Source organism: Macaca thibetana, chromosome 17, assembly GCF_024542745.1.
Source record: "Macaca thibetana thibetana isolate TM-01 chromosome 17, ASM2454274v1, whole genome shotgun sequence".
Lineage (NCBI taxonomy): Eukaryota > Metazoa > Chordata > Mammalia > Primates > Cercopithecidae > Macaca > Macaca thibetana.
In genome coordinates this window covers 17,596,273-17,616,630 of record NC_065594.1, presented here as the reverse complement: position 1 = coordinate 17,616,630, position 20,358 = coordinate 17,596,273, and the positions used below count along the sequence as shown (strand labels likewise).

Sequence of the window (20,358 nt, the reverse complement as noted above, 5' to 3'; positions counted from 1 at the left end):
CTCTGGGGAAGAATGATCTAGGATATTCCCTCCCTCCTATTTTGGGGCAGAGTGGCTTGTAGGACTTAATTTTCCATGTGTTTACTAGTTATTCATTCAACAGCCTTGTCCGACAGGTTTCTTTGAAAAAACAGTTTCAAACACTGAGATTCAAGTTACAAAATATAAGCTTTTAAAAGCAAAACAAAACAAAAAACCAAGAAGGAAATAAATTAGATTTCAATTCTTCACCACAAAATGTCAAAAGTTTAATCACCTGATGGTAAATGGCATGGTGAAAGAAACTGCACAGGGGAAAAAAACACACACATAGTTGTGACTTTTGCCCTTTAGAAACATTAAATCAAGGAAGACAAACCGACAGATGCAGCCAACTTTGAAACCTAATCGGATGAAAAACCAAACCTAGAATAAATGTGTATATTATCATTGTTTTAAATTCCCATTTTTTCTGTCTAGAAAGTTGTTCCTCATGTTGTTCTTCCTGGCAAGAAGAATTTTCAAGTAAATTAGTACTCACCATCATCTTTGTCAGGAACGATTGTAACCTGAGCCCCTGGGAACTCTGATCCGATTCTCCCCCCCATGGGCATACTCAGAAGGACATGGAAGGTTTCCTCCTCCTCGTACAAGGAGTCATCAATTACGACTATCCGACACAGTTTCTCCCGTTCATCTTTGTCAAAGTGGACAACACTGGTGTGGTCCTCAGGCCTGGATATGTAATCAGAGTAAGACAACACGGAAGTCGGCACAGTTCCAGTTGCTGTTCCTGGAAGCAGAGAGAATTCAAAAGATTTTGCTGCTGAACGTAAGACAAAGATATTTCCAGACACAATTATTTTCATACACAGCATTTTAATGGTCAGTTGTAGACATGAACACCCCTAGAATTGCAATAGTAACTACATACTGTTATGTATGTAGTAACTACATACTGTTCTAGTATCATGAGTTAACTTGAGAGTGACCTCAAACCTATATACCTATAAGGAATATTACATTTCAAGTGTTCTCTCCTGTCTTTCCTGTCAGTGGACTTTAGATCAACACAGTGTTACAGATTAATAGCCCCTACTATTCAAAAGCTTACTATGCACAGGCAAAGTGCCAAGTGCTTCACATACTTGTCTCCTTAATCCTCTCAACCACTCTACCCGGCTTTACACATTTGGTAACTGAGGTTTTCAGAAGTTGAACCACTTGGTCTGGGACCCAGAGTCCAAGGCTGGTCCTGAAGTTGGTTTTTTTTTTTTTTTTTTTTTTTGAGTCGGATTTTCGCTCTGTTGCTCAGGCTGGAATGCAATGGCGTGATCTTCGCTCACTGCAACCTCCACCTCCCAGGTTCAAGCAATTCTTCTGCCTTAGCCTCCTGAGTAGCTGGGATTACAGGCGCACGCGCGCCACCATGCCCAGTTAATTTTGTATTTTTAGTAGAGGCGGGGTTTCACCATGTCGATCAGACTGGTTGTGAACTCCAGACCTTGTGGTCCACCTGACTCGGCCTCCCAAAGCGCTGGGATTACAGGCATGAGCCACCGAGCCCGGACTCTGAAGTTGGCTTTTAATCACTCTTCTGTACTGCCTTTCAAATCATATATCCACGAATGAAAATTTTAGCAAAAGTCTACTCTGATATCAGTATATATAACCATTGGTTTTGCATTTTTAGAAAATCTGCTTATTTCCTAGAAAGGTATTTAGTATATTAGTGAATATTATGTATTAATTTTAATTTTGTATTATATAAAATCACCTTCCATATTGGCTCATGAGCTAAACAAACATTTTGATATTTCTTTGAAATGAGTTTCAAACTGGTTTTAATTAGTTTCTTTTCCTTGGGCATGCATCATTTTGGCTCTTTTTTTTTTTTTTTTTTTTAATAGTAACCCATTTCTACTTGAGCAGGCTTGGGTGGGCTTTAGTTCCTTATAATCCAAAAAGCCTTGAGTATTGCAGTAAGTGACCAAGTGAAATCAGAAAGAGGACTCCTCAAAGGAGAAATCCTGAAGAAAGACTTCTAAATAAATCCTTTTCTGTATCTATGGAAAATTGATAAAGTATACCCTTCATGGCAAAATGTTATGGTTCCAATATGTTAAAAAGGCTTATTTATATCTCTTGGGAGTTATCTTAGTTTTTTGGCAAATCGAGCTACCTTGTTGGGTATAACAGACCACCATTAGCTCCTGGCTCACATCTCCGCTCCTCCGGATGGGAACGAACAGCTCACCAACATCTTCTTCAATGGAGTATTTGGACTGGGGAATAAATACAGTTGATTCTAAAGAGAAAACACAATTGCAGGCATTATTTTTGTCTGAGCTTCTTACCTCTGAAACAATCATACAGAATTAAAATTTCTCTAATGATTGATTTTTCCCCCCTTGAATATTCTTTAGAATAATATAGTGAGAGGAAAGGGAGGAAGGAGAGGGGAAAAGAAGTGGGTATAAAGGGTATAGGATCTGGACCAGTGAATTCTGAAATCTAAAAACAAAACCCAACATGGCTTTTATCTCCAGTCATTGCTTGCTTCTAAATGAATAAGTCATGCTGACACAGTTTTTATCTAACTTTGTTCTCTTGGCACACATTAACAGCTTCCAGTGGAGTACAATTTGAGAGTTAGAAATGACCTCAAACATCATCTTGTCCCATCTCCCACTTTGCAGATGAGGAAACTGAGGTTCATGCAGTTGAACTTATTTGCCAATAGCTGGCCAAGGCAGGATTAGAACTCAGATCTTGAAACGTCTGTTCTGTTGTTCTTTTCATCCACAGTGTGTTCTTTTTGGACAATTCATGATTAAAATTACAATAATGCATTGTTCAACATTTTAAAAAACGCTGTTCCCTTAGAATTGATAAATCCATTTATCAGCTATAAGGAGTATTTCTGTGGCTCCCTTTTACTCCTGGCAGAATAACATATACAACATTACCAATTATTCTTTTTTAACACAGTCAAAGGGCATGCTAAATAATAAAAATGGCATAATTAATTTGTTTTAAAAAATGCAGTTATCATGTAAAATAATAACAACCATTTAGTGCAATGGTTTGACATTGTAAACCCCAAACAGATACTCTGGGATTTGACTGGGAGTCTGTTTCACTGAGAGACTCATACCCCCACAGAAAACACTTCATGATTATTTTTAAAACAGTTAACCTTATGACTTTTAATGATTATGAAAGATTGCTGGAACGGTAGATACAGCCTTGGAGGTTCCATGCTCCACCCTGCTTCACCCTGTGCTGTGCCCCAGGAGCTGACAAATGAGAACCACACCTAATGTTTCCCTTACATTCCGGCTCCTGGTTGGGTCAGCCAATGGGGAATACAGGAAGGAACTTGGAGGGCAAAAGCAGAGTGGGCCAGGTGTTTATTCCCTTGGTTTCCCTCAGGGTTTCCAGAGCTGGCTGCACACCCTCCACAAAAGGTTAGAGTGCCTGTAGAGGCCTAGCTTGCTCTCTGGCCTCGGCTAGCCTCTCCTGTCCTGTGCCTAGATGTAGTGATAGGGCTGCTCTCATTAGCCTCAAAGCACTTTATCATGCCTAGGTGTTAACGGATCTTTGCCCTCTCCTTTCTAAAAGAGTCATGTGATTCAATTCTTTTTAAATTACTCATTTTGCGTGTGCCATTTGTTTTCTCCTGGGGTTGTGACTGATCTACTAATTTTTAAAATGCTCCCATTTTAAGAAATCTGTGAATATAAGATTTTGTAGCTAATTATTTATTTATCAAATATTGATTGAGTGACATTGACTTGCCAGACACTGTGCAGGGGATACAGAAGTAACAAAATCCTTGGCCTCATGGGGTTTTTATTATAGTTGAGGGGTGGGAAGGAGGAAGAAAATATGTATACAAGAAAATAGTATATTTGGGGCAACAAATTACATGAATAAAATAAAATATGCTGAGGGTGACAGGGAAGGCTGTGGCTGGATATGGTGTCTAAGATACACAGGAAAGTTGCAAAAAAAAGTCTCTGGTAGAATTAGAATCTCACTGGAGCTGAGAGTGGAAGGTAGTAATAAAATGTCCTATATGAACAACTTAAGATAATTCCAGGTAAATGGATGGACAAATGAAAAAGGCCTCGGGGCAGGTTGTGCCAAGTGTGTACAAGTAACAGCCAGGAGGCCACTGTGCTTGAAGCAAATTGGGCAAGGAAGAGAGCCTAACATATGAGGCTAGAGAGGTAGTGAAGAGGTGGGTGGTGGGCAGGTCACATGAGCCCTTCAGGACTATTGGAAGATCTTTGGTTTTTACTCAGAGTAAGATACGGAAATAAACAAAGACCAGATGGGAAGAGAACAAGCAAATGCTGTTTATTCAGAACTTCCTTTAGCAGTGGAATCAGCCACTGTCACCTGTGTTTTGATAAAGACTCAAAGACAGGCAGAGAAGCAGGAATGCCTAATAGTGGAAAAAAGGGAAGGCTTCAGGTGTGCCCTCACTGGAGGTTGTTGGCGTGGCGAAGCTCTAGTGGATTAACTAGAAGTTGGGTATCCTATGGTTAGAGGTGCATATTTGGCTCTGTCTGGTTGTTCCAAAATTTGAAGTGGAGACAAAAATTAGGAAAGCCATCATCAGATCCTGACCACTGGGGGCTGATTGCCAAAAAAAGTTGTCTTTGGCTTTCCGGTTGCTGTAGGCTGTGCTGCAGAGTTGTATTTTAATGTGTGGTCTGGCATATGAGACTGAATGTGAGAGACTGAATATGTCTCTAATATTCAGTCCCTCAATATGAAATCATAAGAAGGCTTTGGAGATAGGGTGAAGGGTTCCATAATCTGACATACTTTAAGAACATAAGCTGTGGCTGCTGTAAGATAAAGAGACACCAGGTCCAAGAGTTGAAGTAAAGAGCCTGATCAGGAGATTTTGCAACCATGCAGGCAAGGGATCAGGGAAGCTTGGACCAGGCAGTGGCAGTGGAGGTGGAATGACAGGGCTGCATGACAGAATATAAAGGTTGAGCCATTTGAGTTTTCTGACGGACCAGGTGTGGTATGTGCAAGAAACAAGAATCAAGGATGACTCCAAGTTTTGTTATCTTAACCAACTGGAAAGACGAAATTGCTGTGTATAGAGGTGAGGAAGATGGTAGGATAATCAGATTTAGAAGCGGAAATCCACAGTTCCATTTTGAACATATTAAAATTGAGGTTCTTTTTAAATATCCAAGCTGAGATGTCAAATTAGCCATTTGAGTATAGAATCACAGATGTCAGTGGAGAGGTCCGAATGGAAATCTAAACTGAACATGTTGATGGTATGTAGAGCCACGAGTCAGAATAAAATCACACAGAGGAAGATAACAGATAAATAAGAGAATGGATCTAGGGATTCACCATGGGGCACTCAGAAGTCAAGGAGATAAAGAAAACCAAGCAAATGAGGCTGAGAAAAAGTCCTAGCAATGAGGACAACCAGAGGAGTGTGGGCCCCAGAGGCCGGTTACAAAAAGCATATCAAGGAAAGGGGAAGGATCAGTTGTTTCAAAAGCTGCTAACATGTCACATGAGTGAAGAACTGAGAGGGGATCATCAGATTTAGCAAATAAATCTGTCACCAGAAGTTGGTTATTTTCACCAGAACTGTTCCAGTGGAGTAGAGGGTGAATAAACCCTGAACAAGTAGGTTTAAGAGATGTGTGAGGAGAGGAACAGGTGACACCAGGTATAGGCATTTATTTCAAGAAGTTTTGCTTTAAATGGAAACAAGTGACATGGAGAGAAATGTCTATGCTGGTTTTTACTTTTTATTTTTTTTACTCGTGTGTCAGCAATCTTGGTAGCTAGGGACGTCCTCACCATCACTCAGACATCAAAAATATGAACGCTTTACAGATTTGCTTGTCATCCTTGCACAGGGGCCGTGCTAACTCCAATTTCAGTATGTGACCTGCCCAAGTGAATACTTGTTTGTTTTTTTAAAATATTCTTTTTTTTTTTTTAGATTTTACTTTAAGTTCTGGGATACATGTGCAGAACGTGTAGGTTTGTTACATAGGTATACATATGCCATGGTGGTTTGCTGCACCCATCAACGCATCATTAGGTTTTAAGCTCCGCATGCATTAGGTATTTGTCCTAATGCTCTCCCTCCCCTTGCCCCCCACCCCCCAACAGGCCCCAGTGTGTGATGTTCCCCTCCCTGTGTCCATGTGTTCTCATTGTCCAACTCCCACTTATGAGTGAGAACGTGCAGTCTTTGGTTTTCTGTTCCTGTGTTAGTTTGCTGAGAATGCTGATTTATTTTTAAGATGAGTTTTAGTAAGAGCAAGAATTACACCTATTATTATGAACTAAGGTTTTTACCAAATACAAAATTTCGGTGTAGAAATTATCATAAGACTTGAGTACAAATAATACACCAAGTATCACTGAAAATTCAAGTCAAATATTCAATTAGTTTCAGTGAGTTTGTTTTCATTAACTTATGGAAATGTGCTCTAGTATCACCTAGATTTTGGTAGTCTTCAGGTCATGGACTCCATGGCATTAGTATGAAATACTACATAAAGTTTGATTTATTAGGGTTTTTGTTAACTTTTATTTTTTTTAAGTTCAGGGGTACAAGTGCAGGTTTGCTACACAGATAAATGTGTGCCATGATGCCTTGCTGGACAGATGTTAAGCCTAGTACCCATTGGTTATCTTTCCTGATCTTCTCCCTCTGCCCACCCTCCACCCTCTGAAAGGCCCAGCGTATGTTGTTTCCTGATATGTGTCCATCTATTCTCATCCTTTAGGGTTTGTTATGGGCTGAATGTTTGTGTTCGTCCTGTATTATATGTTGAAGCCCTAATCCCCAAGGCAGAGGTATTAGGAGATGCAGCCTTTGGGAGGTACTTTGGTGAGGTCATGAGGGTGGGGCCTTCAGGATGGGATTAGTGTCCTTATAAGAAGAGGAAGACAGAGGTATTTTTCTCTCCAAGAGCATGCGCCAAGGAAATGTCTTATGAAGACTCAGAGAGAAGGTAGCCATTTCCAAGCCAGAAAGAGGCCCCTTACCAGGAAGCAAATCTACCGGTACCTCGGTCTTGGATTCTCCAGCCTCCAGAACTGTGAGAAAGAAATGTCTGTTGTTTAAGCCACCTCAGTCTGTGGCATTTTGTTATAGCAGCCTGAGCTGACTAACACAGCGCTGATTATTCATAAGATTCATTCTATACTTCTAATCTATACTGGCCAGGGTTTTCTTTTCAAATAAGTTATTCAGAAGTGGTCCATGTATGGGATTTTAATTTAATAAGCTTTTTAAATGTTTAAAGCTCAAGCACCTGAGTTTTGATTCTTCCTATACCTTATGACCCACGCAGGTTTGATTAAACAATCCAGGACTTCTTGCCAGTGCCAGTAAGTTTGAATTAGGAATAAAAAAGAAAAGCGAGTGTCTGGGCTGTGCCCTTCGCTCTGGAATTCACTCCTACAGTCAATCTGACAGAGAGTAAATAGGCCCAGTATCAAGTTTAGGTCTTCTGTTGACCTAACTTCTAACAGAAATATGTAGGCTGTGGGAAAAACTGGAAAAGGGTCATCACAGAGACAAAGAAAGGCTTCCCTGATAGACTTTTCAGTTAACATTCCTTTCCAACTTCGCATTATAAATACAATGGAAGCGTCTATGCAGACTGCTTTAAGTAAGCACAGCACTTTAAGTGCAAAATCCCTAAAAGTGGCATTTGTAGACTACCCTTAAAAATTATTAGTTAGTAGGCATGGAGTTCTTATTATTTGCTAAGCTCTATTCTAAACACTTCACATGACTGGCTAGTTTTATCCTTGCAACAACCTTTGAGGTGAGAATTATTATGATTCACTTTACCTCTGAGGACACGGTGTTAAGTGAATAGCTGAAAGTTAGGTTGGTAGGTGGCGATGCTGGGATTTCAACCCAGAAACTCCGTGTCAGAGCCCACCCAGGCTCATAACCACTACACGCTACTGCCTAAGAGAAGACTGCTCAGGGTAGCTGGGTGTGGGAACATCACTTACACCAGAGAAAATCAAAAGGTTAAATTGAGATGAAAAAGAGCAATACAAAGTACTACTAAGGCAGAGAGATGGCCATTGCAGTAGAATCAGAAAAAAATGAAGTTAGAAACAAATATTTTGAGAATTCTTTTTTAAGATCCAGTATTTTCATAGAAATTATATATATACACGATTATATACATACACAATTATGAAAGTATATATAATTTTATAACATATGTCCAATATGCATATTAATAAATCTTCACAAGTACGAAAAAGTATATAATGTATATAGTATGTTAGTATGTATACAGAGTATAATGTATGTATATCATAATATAAAAGTACACATGTCAAATCCCATTAACACACTGGATTGGAACTGCAGCTGTCTTTGCGAAGATGTTCATTGAGAGACAAAGTAAGGGCTACATTATAGAAATAGTCAACTCTCAAAGAAGAAAGATGACTGCAGGGTTGTCCTCTCAAATGTTAACAATGGTTACTCCCAAGGGGTAAGGTTGCAAATGACTTTTTGAAATTAAGGGAATAGACCTCTGTTTTTTTTTTCTTTTTAGCAGTTTTAGATTCAGAGACCAACGAATGGACAGTGCATATGGTTCCCATATATCCCTTCACTCTCTCTCATTTTCCACCATTATTAACATCTTGTATTTGTTTTTGACAATGAACATGTGTTACTTTTATACTTTCAGATCGATTTAATTACCCTTTATTTTGAAAGAAAGAGTAAAGTGGATGCATTCTTTATTAGTCCACGTGACTATACTGTAATGAGTACTGCCATTTGTAACTGCAGTTTTTATTTTTAGGTTTTGACTGTGCTACAGCATAGGCAAAATTGATTTCTGTTCTCAGACATAAAGTAGTTGTAGCTTCATTTGAAAGAGAATGTACATTTTGTCCCTTCTCTCAATTATATTTTACAGAGGATAAAAAAATAAACAGACTCTGCTAAATAATGATAGAACAAAATATCTTCTAAAAATCTGCTATAATAGAACAAGAAAGGAAAAGAAAATAGAGTACATGGATGAAGGCATTGATTGTTCCTTGCCTTTAAGAAATTTGTCACATTCAAAAACAACTCAGCAGATATTCCAGATTCCAGTGCATTTTCAGGCCACTATGGCGCCCTCAGACTGGCCAACAAGTGGCACTGAATACAGCAGAGTCTGTCATTGATATATTTGAACTTGGACAGCTTTCTTATATTTCTAGTCTGTTTGTTTTACTCGAAAACAGACATAGTAATACAGACTAATTTTCACAGGAGCTTGAAAAAGAAATACATCAAAGTAATGTAAACATACCCAAACCACATGATAATAAGTGCTATGAGTTCACATCAAGATATCATGAGGTCCAAAAGTTATCCTTTGGTACTATACAAATGTGTTGGTTAAAGTGAATCTTCGGGGTCGGGAGTGGTGGCTCATGCCTATAGTCCCAGCACTTTGGGAGGCCGAGGCAGGCAGATCACTTGAGGTCAGGAGTTCGAGACCAGCCTGGCCAACATGGTGAAACCCCGTTTCTACTAAAAATACAAAAATTAGCTGGGTATGGTGGTGCACACCTGTAATCCCAGCTATTTGGGAGGCTGAGGCAGGAGAATCACTTGAACTGGGGAGGTGGAGGCTGCAGTGAGCCAAGATTGTGCCACTGCATTCCAGCCTGGGTGACAGAGTGAGACTCTATCTCTAAATAAATAAGTAAATGAAGTGAATCTTTTGATAATCTTCGTTTGAATTATTAAATGTTTTTATTTTGTAAATGGAAAAACTTTCAGAAAGTTTTTCATGACTCAAGTTTTATTTTGCACCTTTTTTTTTCTTATCCACTACTCAGTGTCAGAAACTAAGCGCTATACTTTTACCAAGTGTTTGAAATTTTTTGTTTGCCTTAAGATGATGACCCATGCTTCACACTGATAGTTTCTTTTTAAAAAATGGTTGACTCACTAAAGTTGAAGCTCTCACATGCCTGCTTTATCATTTCTCTGTCATCACCTGCAGTGTACTATCATTTCACTAATTCTGGATCTTGAATTTTGGCACATTCATCTAAAAATATCAGCTAGCCAGTGACCTCCTTATGTCAACATTGACAGTGTGTAGAATTTCAAAAATAAGAATGAATGTTTGGGTTTCATATTGTAGTCAGCCTATGTCACCTGAATTCTATCGTATGAAATGGATTTGGCTCATTCAGAATACACATTTTTGCCTTTTCTTTGTACCCATAAATATTAGGTTTTTAACCTTTAATGTTAAGTTCTACATTCCTTTAAAAATGTGTTTATTCTCTATTAAATATTATATAGCATTAACCTGCCATGGGCCCACCAGAAATGATTACAGAGATCAAATATTTAATCTACTAGTTCCTGGCCATATTTTGGTACCATGGAAATATCAGAATGACTCAGTTTCTATCAGAAGTTGGCAGACATTTCAAGTGTACAAACTAAATAATTACACACACTGTTACAGGCTCTAGATACCTTTGCTAAGTATTTGTATTCAAATACCTCTATATTTGAGGTTGTTTTCTCCCAATAAATGTACATAAAACTCCATTTACTCTGACTAGAAATTACAAAGTCAAAAAAGAATGGGATCTTTATATAAAATAAGACGTTTTGGGTCTTGCATATTTTCCCTTAACAAAAATGGAAATGTTTCACATTAACTAATATCTATATGCTTTAAAGAGCAAGGAAAGATAGTGTAATTTCTGACAGCTAGGGAACTTGATACACAGAGTTTAAGAAACTCTATCTTAGAAGCCTTTCCTTCTCTCTCAAGACTGGATACTCCATAGATACTCCTTCTATGGGCTCTAGTTGCTCTTTTATGAGAGGACATAGCATTCTATATTGTTAATTGTAACAATCTAGGGGAATGCAATCACCTAATTACATGATTAACTTCAAGGGTTAGTATGCCTTCTTCTCTACTACCTAGATCCTAGCAGCATTCCTGGCATAGAGTAGATGTTTAATAAGCATTTGTCAAATATACAGATACATAATGCAGGGGCTGACTTGGTCTTAATTATTTTCTTAGAATGCTTAGTTTTATTCACCTATAGAATAAATTCGAGGCTTAATATATAATAGAAAGAGAAAAGAGAAGAGCATAAGAAGGGAAGAAGTTACTTTGTTGTTTTCATACACAAGATAAGTAAAACAATGTCACGGTGATAAGTTCACTGATTAATTATGATTTGGGATATTACTTCTTTTCTAACCATGTAAAATGATAGAAGACCATAACTCAGGGGAAAGAAGAGCTCTAGAAGGTGAAACAATATATATATTTGAATATACATTGTTTAGTTTTATTTTATATATATATATATATTTTAAATACTGCCTCTGGCACTTATTAGCTGGGTGACTTGGGGAAAGTAAATTCCTTGACCCTCAGAGATCTTTGTAAATTGATATATAAATCACAGTTATAAACATAAGGTTTAAATGAGATAAGTTTTCAAAGCTCTATTTCTCAGCTTCCTCATCCAGAAAATGAGTTGTGTTTCATGAACTTTAAACCCTTCCCAGTTGGAACTTTCTATGTGCATATTGAAAGAAAGAAGAAGCTGTGTGTGGTGACTGATGCCTGTAATCTCAACATTTTGGGAGGCCAAGGAGGACCACTTGAGGCCAGGAATTCAAGACCAGCCTGGGCAACATAGTGAGACTCCTGTCTCTGCAAAAAAAACAACCAACTAAAAAAACAAAGAAACAAAACAAAACAAAGAAACACTTATCTGGGCATGGTGGTGTGTACCTCTATTACTAGGTGCTTGGAAGGCTGAGGTGGGAGCATTGCTTGAGCCCAGGAGTTTGGGGATGCAGCGAGCTATGATAGTTCCACTGCACTCAAGCCTAGGCGACAGAGTGAGATACTGTGTCGAAAAAAAGGGGGTGTGGGGTGACTGTAGAATCAATCTCAATGAGTGACTGAACTCACTCTTTACATGAGGGTCAGCTCTATTGATCGCAGAGCCATGGTTCCCAACCAGAGAGCCACAGACACTTGGAGGCATGGGGGCGGGGGGTGGGGTATTACAGTACATCTATGAGGGCACTGAGTATCAGACCAGGTTAGATAAATAAGCAAGCATATAACTGTAGTGATATTTTTTCAGTGATGTAGATGCTGGCGTATTAAATAAAATACAGTCATTTAAAATCTTCACATATATAACAACTATATAATTTTAAAAATATATGGATAGACGGCATTGGAAGAGCATAATTATAAAATGTGAGAAGCCAATACATGTATATGTGTTTGTGTGTGTGTTAAAAAGTTCTGGACTCGGCGCGGTGGCTCATATCTGTAATCCCAGCACTTTGAGAGGCCAAGGCGGGTGGATCACCTGAGATCAGGAGTTCCAGACCAGACTGGCCAACATGGTGAAACCCCGTTTCTACTAAAAATACAAAAATTAGCCAGGCATGGTGGCAAGTGCCTGTAATCCAGGCTACTTGGGAGGATGAGACAGGAGAATCGCTTGAACCCCGGAGGTGGAGGTTGCAGTGAGCCCAGATCGCGCCATTGCACTCCAGCCTGGGCCACGAGAGTGAAACTCCATCAAAAAAAAAAAAAAAAGTTATTTTTGTCATATAATTTTGGAACTAATGCTCTAAAACTTGCCAAATATAAAATTGAAAGCCTCCAGCTAATAAGTGCCAGAGGCAGTATTTAAAAAATATATATATATGAAAATGTATAATAAAACTAAACAATATATATTCAAATATGTATATTGTTTCCCCCTCTAGAGCTCTTCTTTCCCCTGAGTTTTGGTCTTCTGTCATTTTACATGGTTAGAAAAGAAGTAATTTCCCAAATCATAATTAATCAGTGAACTTATCACCGTGACATTGTTTTACTTATCTTGTATATGAAAACAAGTAAAATGCCTAAAATGGTTCATATGTCTACAAGGGACTGAATGAGAGAACATATATAATGTGCTAAACACAGTCTCTATTGCATAGTAACTGCTCAATGGATTTCAGTCGTTACCATTATAAAGTACTGAGGAAAGCATAGACTTACATGTGTTTACATAAACTTGCTAATAAGTAAAACCAGTTCCCAGCCTAAAATAAAGCAGAGTTGGTTATTCCCTCTTCTAAATTTCACAATACTGTTCATACCTTGTTTTATCACATCACATTCTGCTGTGACAAGTTAAAGGGCTCTCTGTCCCATCCCCTGTGGTCTTTGACAGCAGAGATTCTATGCTATTATCTTTGCATTCCCAATATATAGTGCTGAACCCAGCACAAATATGAGCTGGACAAATTTTTAATGCATGAAAACAAAACATCATAACATGTCCTAGAATGAATATGCAGAGGGAGAGCTTGTAGGCATAATGGCTCCTGGGGCAGGTGAATTTATATGCAAAGAGCTGGAGAGACAGTACAAAAGGAAACAAAGTTTTTAAATGGTGGGGAAAGTGATCCTTTGTTAGGAAAAAATATTACTCAATTTCTTAAAATGAAATCTAACATTAGATTTATGATATTAGAAATAAGAATATTTGCATTCTGCTTTATGTTTTATAGAACTCTTTCATAGGAATGCTGTAACATGATAATTATTACTTTTTCAGATTTTGTGCATTAGGAAACTTTATTAAAAGCTATTTTATTTTAGGTCATACAACTAGAAATAGAGTTGGGAAGCAATTTCAGGTCTTACAGTTTCAAGACCCATGGTCTTCAACAGGGCACGGAGCATACCAAGCATTATGGAAGACTTGTCAGTTATCCAAGGATTATCATGACTTGAAATAAACAGGGCTGAATTTTATCTCCAAAATTCTGAAACAACTTAGATGATCAATAAATGAAATGAAATTATGGCAAAGTTTCATTTGGCATAGCCTACACTAAGAAAAGATTATATAAGTGGGGGGCTGTGTATGTGTTTTGTTTCGTTTTTAATATTCTACTGCTTAGATCTATCATGGGTGCTGAGCGTCACTCTGAGCTTATAAATAGGAAGGCAGAAACGAATTCAAGTGTCTTATTTCTTCAAGTAATATGGCAATTGTACTAGTTAGGAAATAAAATATCAAAAAATGGCTTCCAGTTTTAACTAATGAATCCGTTTGTATTAAAGCTGACCTGGGCTTGTTTAAAAGAGAAAAGCTTTATTTTTCAAGCATATATGCAAAGTTCAAGACCAAAAGAAAGTTTCATTATTTATCTCTGGATAATGTAGATAAAATTAAGTAAATTCTAACTGTTCTTTAATGAAAATTACAAACATAATTGAACTTCATATTTAACTAAAGGCAGAGTTGTTAGTTAAACAAATGATGTCAGAGCTCCAGTTTTCTTATTCACTTTCTTTAATTACGCTTAGTCTTTTAACACAGGGATTTCCACACAGGTCTCTATTTCATGTACTCTGTAGATTGTATCTTTGCAAACCATTTAAGAGTTTTCTGATTGACAAAATAAAGTAGGCTGGAAGTTTAAAAGAAAGTCATGTCTGGCTTCTGACAGGATATTAGCTTTAGATGTTTTGCAGGGTTTGTATAAATGCCAGCCCTCAAAAAGCTATTCAATCTTTTTTTTTTTCTTTTTCTTTTTTTTTTTCTTTTTAAAATTTTCTGACTAGATCAAGACAAGCCAGGACTGTAGAAGTATGACAGGGGGAAGAAAAAGGTCAAATTACACACAAAAGCGTTAAGGTTCACTTTTGCCAGCATCAGCCAAGGTGTGCATTGACAAGAAAATGTAATCTGACAGAAATTAACAGCAATGATTCAAAACACTGTGTTCACTACAAAATGGGGGTGGGTGGGGTGGGTATTATGCAACAAATGTGGAAACATATGGCCAAATAAAAATTTTTGGCTGGTAAATATATAAAGAAATCTTGAATAATTAAAAGTAATATGGGGAACACATTAATTCAAGAATGATCTCATACTCAAGCCGTTTGTTTCAAAGATACATTAAGACATTTAAAGGACTCCAAAATGTGATGAATTAATTTAAGAAAAATGACATGAGCAGTATTAAATGATAGAATTATAATAACAGGAAGAACATGTTGGTAATTCTATGGGTAGTTCATTTACTTGGAAAAATATAGCATCCCTGGCTGGGCACAGGGGCTCATACCTGTAATCCCAGTGCTTTGGGAGGCTGAATTGGGAGGATAGCTTGAGGCCAGAAGTTTGACACTAGCCTGGGCAACATAGTAAGACCCTGTCTTTACAAACGATTATATATATATATACATATATATATAAAATATATAAATAAAATTAAATATAAATATGTAATAATTTATATATATAATAAAATATTTTCTGGTAATATGAAAATTATACTAGCTGGAAAATATATATAATTACATTTATATATACATAAAATCTAGTAATACAATTTATATATAAATATATACTTATATATTATACATATTTTATATATATATAGCATTCTTTCATTACTTTTTAGTTTCCGTCTTCCTGTCAGCATATCTGAGAATAATGAATCATTAATCTAGAAGATTCTCTCTATGGAAATTTCAAACATTGAATTTAAAACTATAAGCTGTACCCCTATAAGGTATTTTGTCATAGCAGCCCAACAGCGACAACATAAACTAGTTGACAATGGCTCTTACCATCTCCCGGATCCATGATCTCGACAGTGGCGACTGTGGGGAATTCCAGGGCAGCCAGCACAGGCTCTGAGAGGACCACCTGAAAGGTTTCAGACCGCTCATGCTCCCCATCACTCAGGATCCGCACTCGCCATGTGGCCCTGGTCTGGCCCGGGTTGAACTGCACTTGTTTCTGTGCTTTGCCCTTGAAGTCTCTGTCTTTTTCTGCAGTCCCATCTCTCGTGCCAATACCTTTACAGAAACACAGTATCATTTTCTTAGCTTCATTTCCCCTTGGGTTATTAACATTTTCCTTGTTAGTTTTTTGCATGTCGTTTTATCCTGAAAAGCAAAGTTGATCCTGCTTTGACCTCATGAAATGGAAAACTGGGAATGGGTCTGATGATGAAAGTGTTTCACTGCAGGTGTTGGGTAGTTTGTGATTCTGTTCTGCTTTTGCCTCAATTATGGTTTTGCTATATATGCTTTGGGCTACATTTGGATTAGAACTTCCTGTCAAACAAGACCAAGTAAATGTATATTCACATTGTACAATATCCTTACTCCTACAAGTTTATGCAATCGTAAAACTCTTCACATTTACTTTTGCATGTGTTGCTGGATATTATATATTAAAAAAAAAAAAGAAACATTCTTTAACTGTAAAATATAAGCCAATAAGAAACTCCTCCATGAAAGAATTCTCTGACTCACAATCTGTCATAAATGGTCAAGTGGAATAATAAAAAGTGATAGTATTCTCTAAGCACTTAATAGAACTAGGGTCCTTTAAAAAATGTAATTCACTGTTTTTCAACATGGTCACTGACAATTTTTTCTTTCTGGAACACCCCAGAATTCCATGAAATTAAATAAACAGAATTGGAGAGCTAAATATATATGGTTATTATGAGCAGTATGCTTGGCTTACTCTGGTAGTTCATTTCAGTTAGCTGGGAAGGTTGAAGGATCTCTGGGTCTCTAACTACATTGCAAGATGATCTTCATTATTCCCATGCCAGGTACTCGAACTATAGGGTACATTATCCAAAAGCAGTGAAAACATTTAATGTCATAGAAAAATTATAAAATGGCAATGGTACTTGGACTTCTGTATCCTTAAATACAGAACCAGAGCCTCTTAATGAGTCAAGTGAATACAATAATTTTCAAATATATTTCTCTAAACCTGGGCATTTTCAGAGAAGTTGGTAAGACAGACAGATATAAAAGAGGGAAAAATAAGGCTGGGCATGGTGGCTCAGGATTGTCATCCCAACAGTTTGGAAGGGCGAGGTGGATGGATCACTTGAGCCCAGGAGTTCCAGACCATCCTGGGAAACATGGTGAAACCCCATCTCTACAAAAAAGACAAAAATTAGCTGGGTGTGGTGGCGCACGCCTGTAGTCCTCGCTACTGGGGAGGCTGAGGTGGAAGGATCACCTGAGCCCTAGGAGGTCAAGACCGTAGTGAGTTGTGATTATGCCACTGTGCTCCAGCCTGGGTGAGTGAGACCCTGCTTCAAAAATTAAAAATACATGAATACATAAATAAATAAATAAAAGAGGGAAAAATAAAGTCTTGTGACTTAGATTTGTTAAATCTTGAAAATAAGTTATTTGGAAGATTTTGCATTTAATCAAAAATTATATTTTTAAAAACAATTCCTTTTGTTTTTCAAACTAGAAATGAAACTGGACTAAATAAGATCCATTCAACCACAAGTATTCATTGAGTTCTTATTCCATGCCAGCCTCTGTTCTGTGTGCTGGGGCTGTATCAGAGAACAAAACAGACAGAAACCCTTGCCTTCATAATGCTTATATAAGAGTCATTTGAATATGTATCTATATATAGGAATATATCAATAACTGCTATTTTAATCTTAAAATGAAGATGAAAACAAAGATTTTATTAAAAATGTTTCTGTCTTACAGATCTCAGAAAAATAACTGACATAAATATTGCATCATATTTTTCTTTTACAGTAGCAGGTAAAATACAATTTATGTAATGGTAAGAGAAAAAAAGGGCACAGAACCAGGAATTGCAGGGCTGCGTATCTTGCTGAATGCTGTAGACTTCCTGATAGCTCTCTGGTTCCTCGTGCACGCAGAGTTGGTTGTCAACACCTCTTGGATCCACTACAATTCACTGCCAAGATGCTGATGAAAGGAATCATTCTCTCTGAGGTTCCAGAACACATTCTGCTCACTGACCCATCTATCCCCAGTGGCATGACTAGCAAAAATCTGTTAGTCTGCCTCTGATAGCTACTGCTCACTTTTCTGTTTTGTTTTCTTTCATCAGCAATGCATTATTATTATTTTTTTTGAGTTTCAAAAGGGAGTTAAAAACAAAAATTGAGTAAGTATGATACAAGGAATGTCTGCTAGTTCCAACTAGTCCTCCTTCCTACATGATAGTCAAGCCATCTAATATTAAATGAGTTGCAATACCATCTGATATTAAATGAGTTGCAATACCATATCCCAATTGTTGCTGCTAAAAACACCTATTTTTTTTTACTTTTGTTATTAAATGAAACTGCAATTGGATCTTTTCCTCTGACATAGAAAAATAACAAAGTGGTTAAACAGGGTATTTGTGGAATGAGAGAATAGATTTTATATCCCATCTCGGCCACAAAACAGTTGTGGGATTGCAGGCAAGTTATTAACTTATCTTAGTGAAGGATTTATGAAGCACTATGGTGCAGTGGTTAAGAACATGGGCCTTTTGCCAAATCTCAGCTCTGCCCCTTACTAGTTGGCTAACTTTGGACATATCACAGCCTCTCTATTTTCTCATCTCATGGTACTCTTCTCATGGAGTTGACCTGGGTAGGGTATTGGGAAGTAGGCCCAGCAAATAACCCAGTAAACATTAGCTATCATTGTTTCTTCATAGTTCACTACCTAACAAAGTCCCTGGTATATAATGAGTACTCAGTAAAACATTTGTTGAGTCAGGGAATAAAGAATTGATACAGGGTGTAAAAGAGATAGATAAAGTGCTTAAGGTACGTATGAAGTACCTTGCCTTTAATAAATACTCAATAACTGGTAGCAATAAGAGCTTTGAAATGCAAATACTAATGTGGAATATAAATACACATTTAGTTTATTAGTGATTTTAGTGGTTATAAAATGAATAATAATCTTTGAGAATATACATCTACAAATTTCATGTAATTCATGATTTCTTAGCTGTACTCAAGTGATACTCTGTCTTTTGCTATAATGCAATCTATGTCATTCTAAACGTCCATAAATAAAAGTAGAGGTTGTATGGGAACAGTTACAAGCAATGTATTCACTGTAGAACTTGTATGAGGCTACCCTTCATTTTAATCTGATTTCCACTCCAGGTCCTAGCATGAATTCTGTTACCATCTTCAATGAATGAGGATATGGGCCACACACAGAAAGCTTCCCAACTTTCTGTCATCCAGGTCACTAAGTAACCATGTGAAGTAAACCAAGTAAAGCCTATGAGTCTTTGTAGAACTGCTGGTATTCCCATATTCATAGAAAATAATAGTTCATTGAAAAAAATACAACAAAAAGAGCTCTTGTTTGACATTTTAGCATCCAGCTTAAGAAAAAAGAGGCGGTGGAGAAAAAAAAATGCAAAAAAAAATTTTTTTTGAAATCTTTTTCTATTGTTAACTTTCCCAGTGCTATCCAGGGGCCTGTTGTGAGTGAAAAATTAAATAAACTCACCAGGAGTGAGAACTCAGGTAAAAAATAGATAAACCTATTCTTAATAATTGGTAAGGTGCTCTGCTTTTTAGTTATGATTTTCCCTATGATTTATTTGCTATATGTTCAGGTACAAAGCAGAGTTAAGACCAGCTGGTTCCTGATGATAAGACGGGATGTGTACATGTGCGCAGACAATGTGTTCCTAAACAAGAGCGCACTGAGAGCACTCAGAATATCCTAGGCTAAATACAAAGCATGAGAAGCCAGCCAGGTGGAGGCTCATGCAAAATGAAGATGGAAGCAGAGGCTGAGGGTGAGGCTGTGGGGAGACCAGTCCCCCCTGCAGCCAGAGCAACCTCAAAGACAGGGAGAGTGTCTTGTGAAAACCGGGTCTTCTAAAGTTAAGAGGAAAAAAAAAGAATTTTTAAAGTGAGGGATAATTAATATTCAGATTCAAAACATGTCAGGGGAAATCAAAAAGAGTGGTGGGGTGTTGGCTGCAGCAAAAGTACAGCAGGGTTGTGGGTGTTGGGGAGGGATGTTGGGGGTGGCAGGATGTGTATTTCTGTGCATAGAGGTCTACTGTTTAAGGCTCTTTAAGTTCATGGACCCGGTAAAATTTCAAAATAGTCATTTGGAGACAAGTATAGGTTTACTAACTTTTTACTTTGCCAACATTTTCCTAGATTCCTACCTTAGTTGATAATCTCACTCATTGAAATCTTCTTTTTTTTTTTTGAGACGGAGTCTGGCTCTGTCGCCCAGGCTGGAGCACTGCCAGCTCCGCCTCCCGGGTTTAGGCCATTCTCCTGCCTCAGCCTCCCGAGAATCTGGGACTACAGGCGCCCGTCACCACGCCCGGCTAGTTTTTTGTATTTTTTTTTTTTAGTAGAGACGGGGTTTCACCGTGTTAGCCAGGAGAAATCTTTTTTTATCCCATGCAAATTCCATTGGCCTAGATGTCTATAAAATATATGGT

General features: G+C 37.6%; 1 protein-coding gene and 1 pseudogene across 1 annotated transcript in view; both read right to left on the bottom strand.

Moving 5' to 3' along the window:
- Positions 1-20,358, bottom strand: part of FREM2 (FRAS1 related extracellular matrix 2) — a 180,171-nt gene that overhangs the window by 81,424 nt on the left and 78,389 nt on the right. The window contains 3 exon segments of the mRNA XM_050766107.1: positions 521-772; positions 2,162-2,287; positions 15,693-15,923. Coding sequence (XP_050622064.1) covers positions 521-772; positions 2,162-2,287; positions 15,693-15,923 — 609 coding nt within the window.
- On the bottom strand, positions 5,847-6,012 carry LOC126940951 (uncharacterized; annotated as a pseudogene).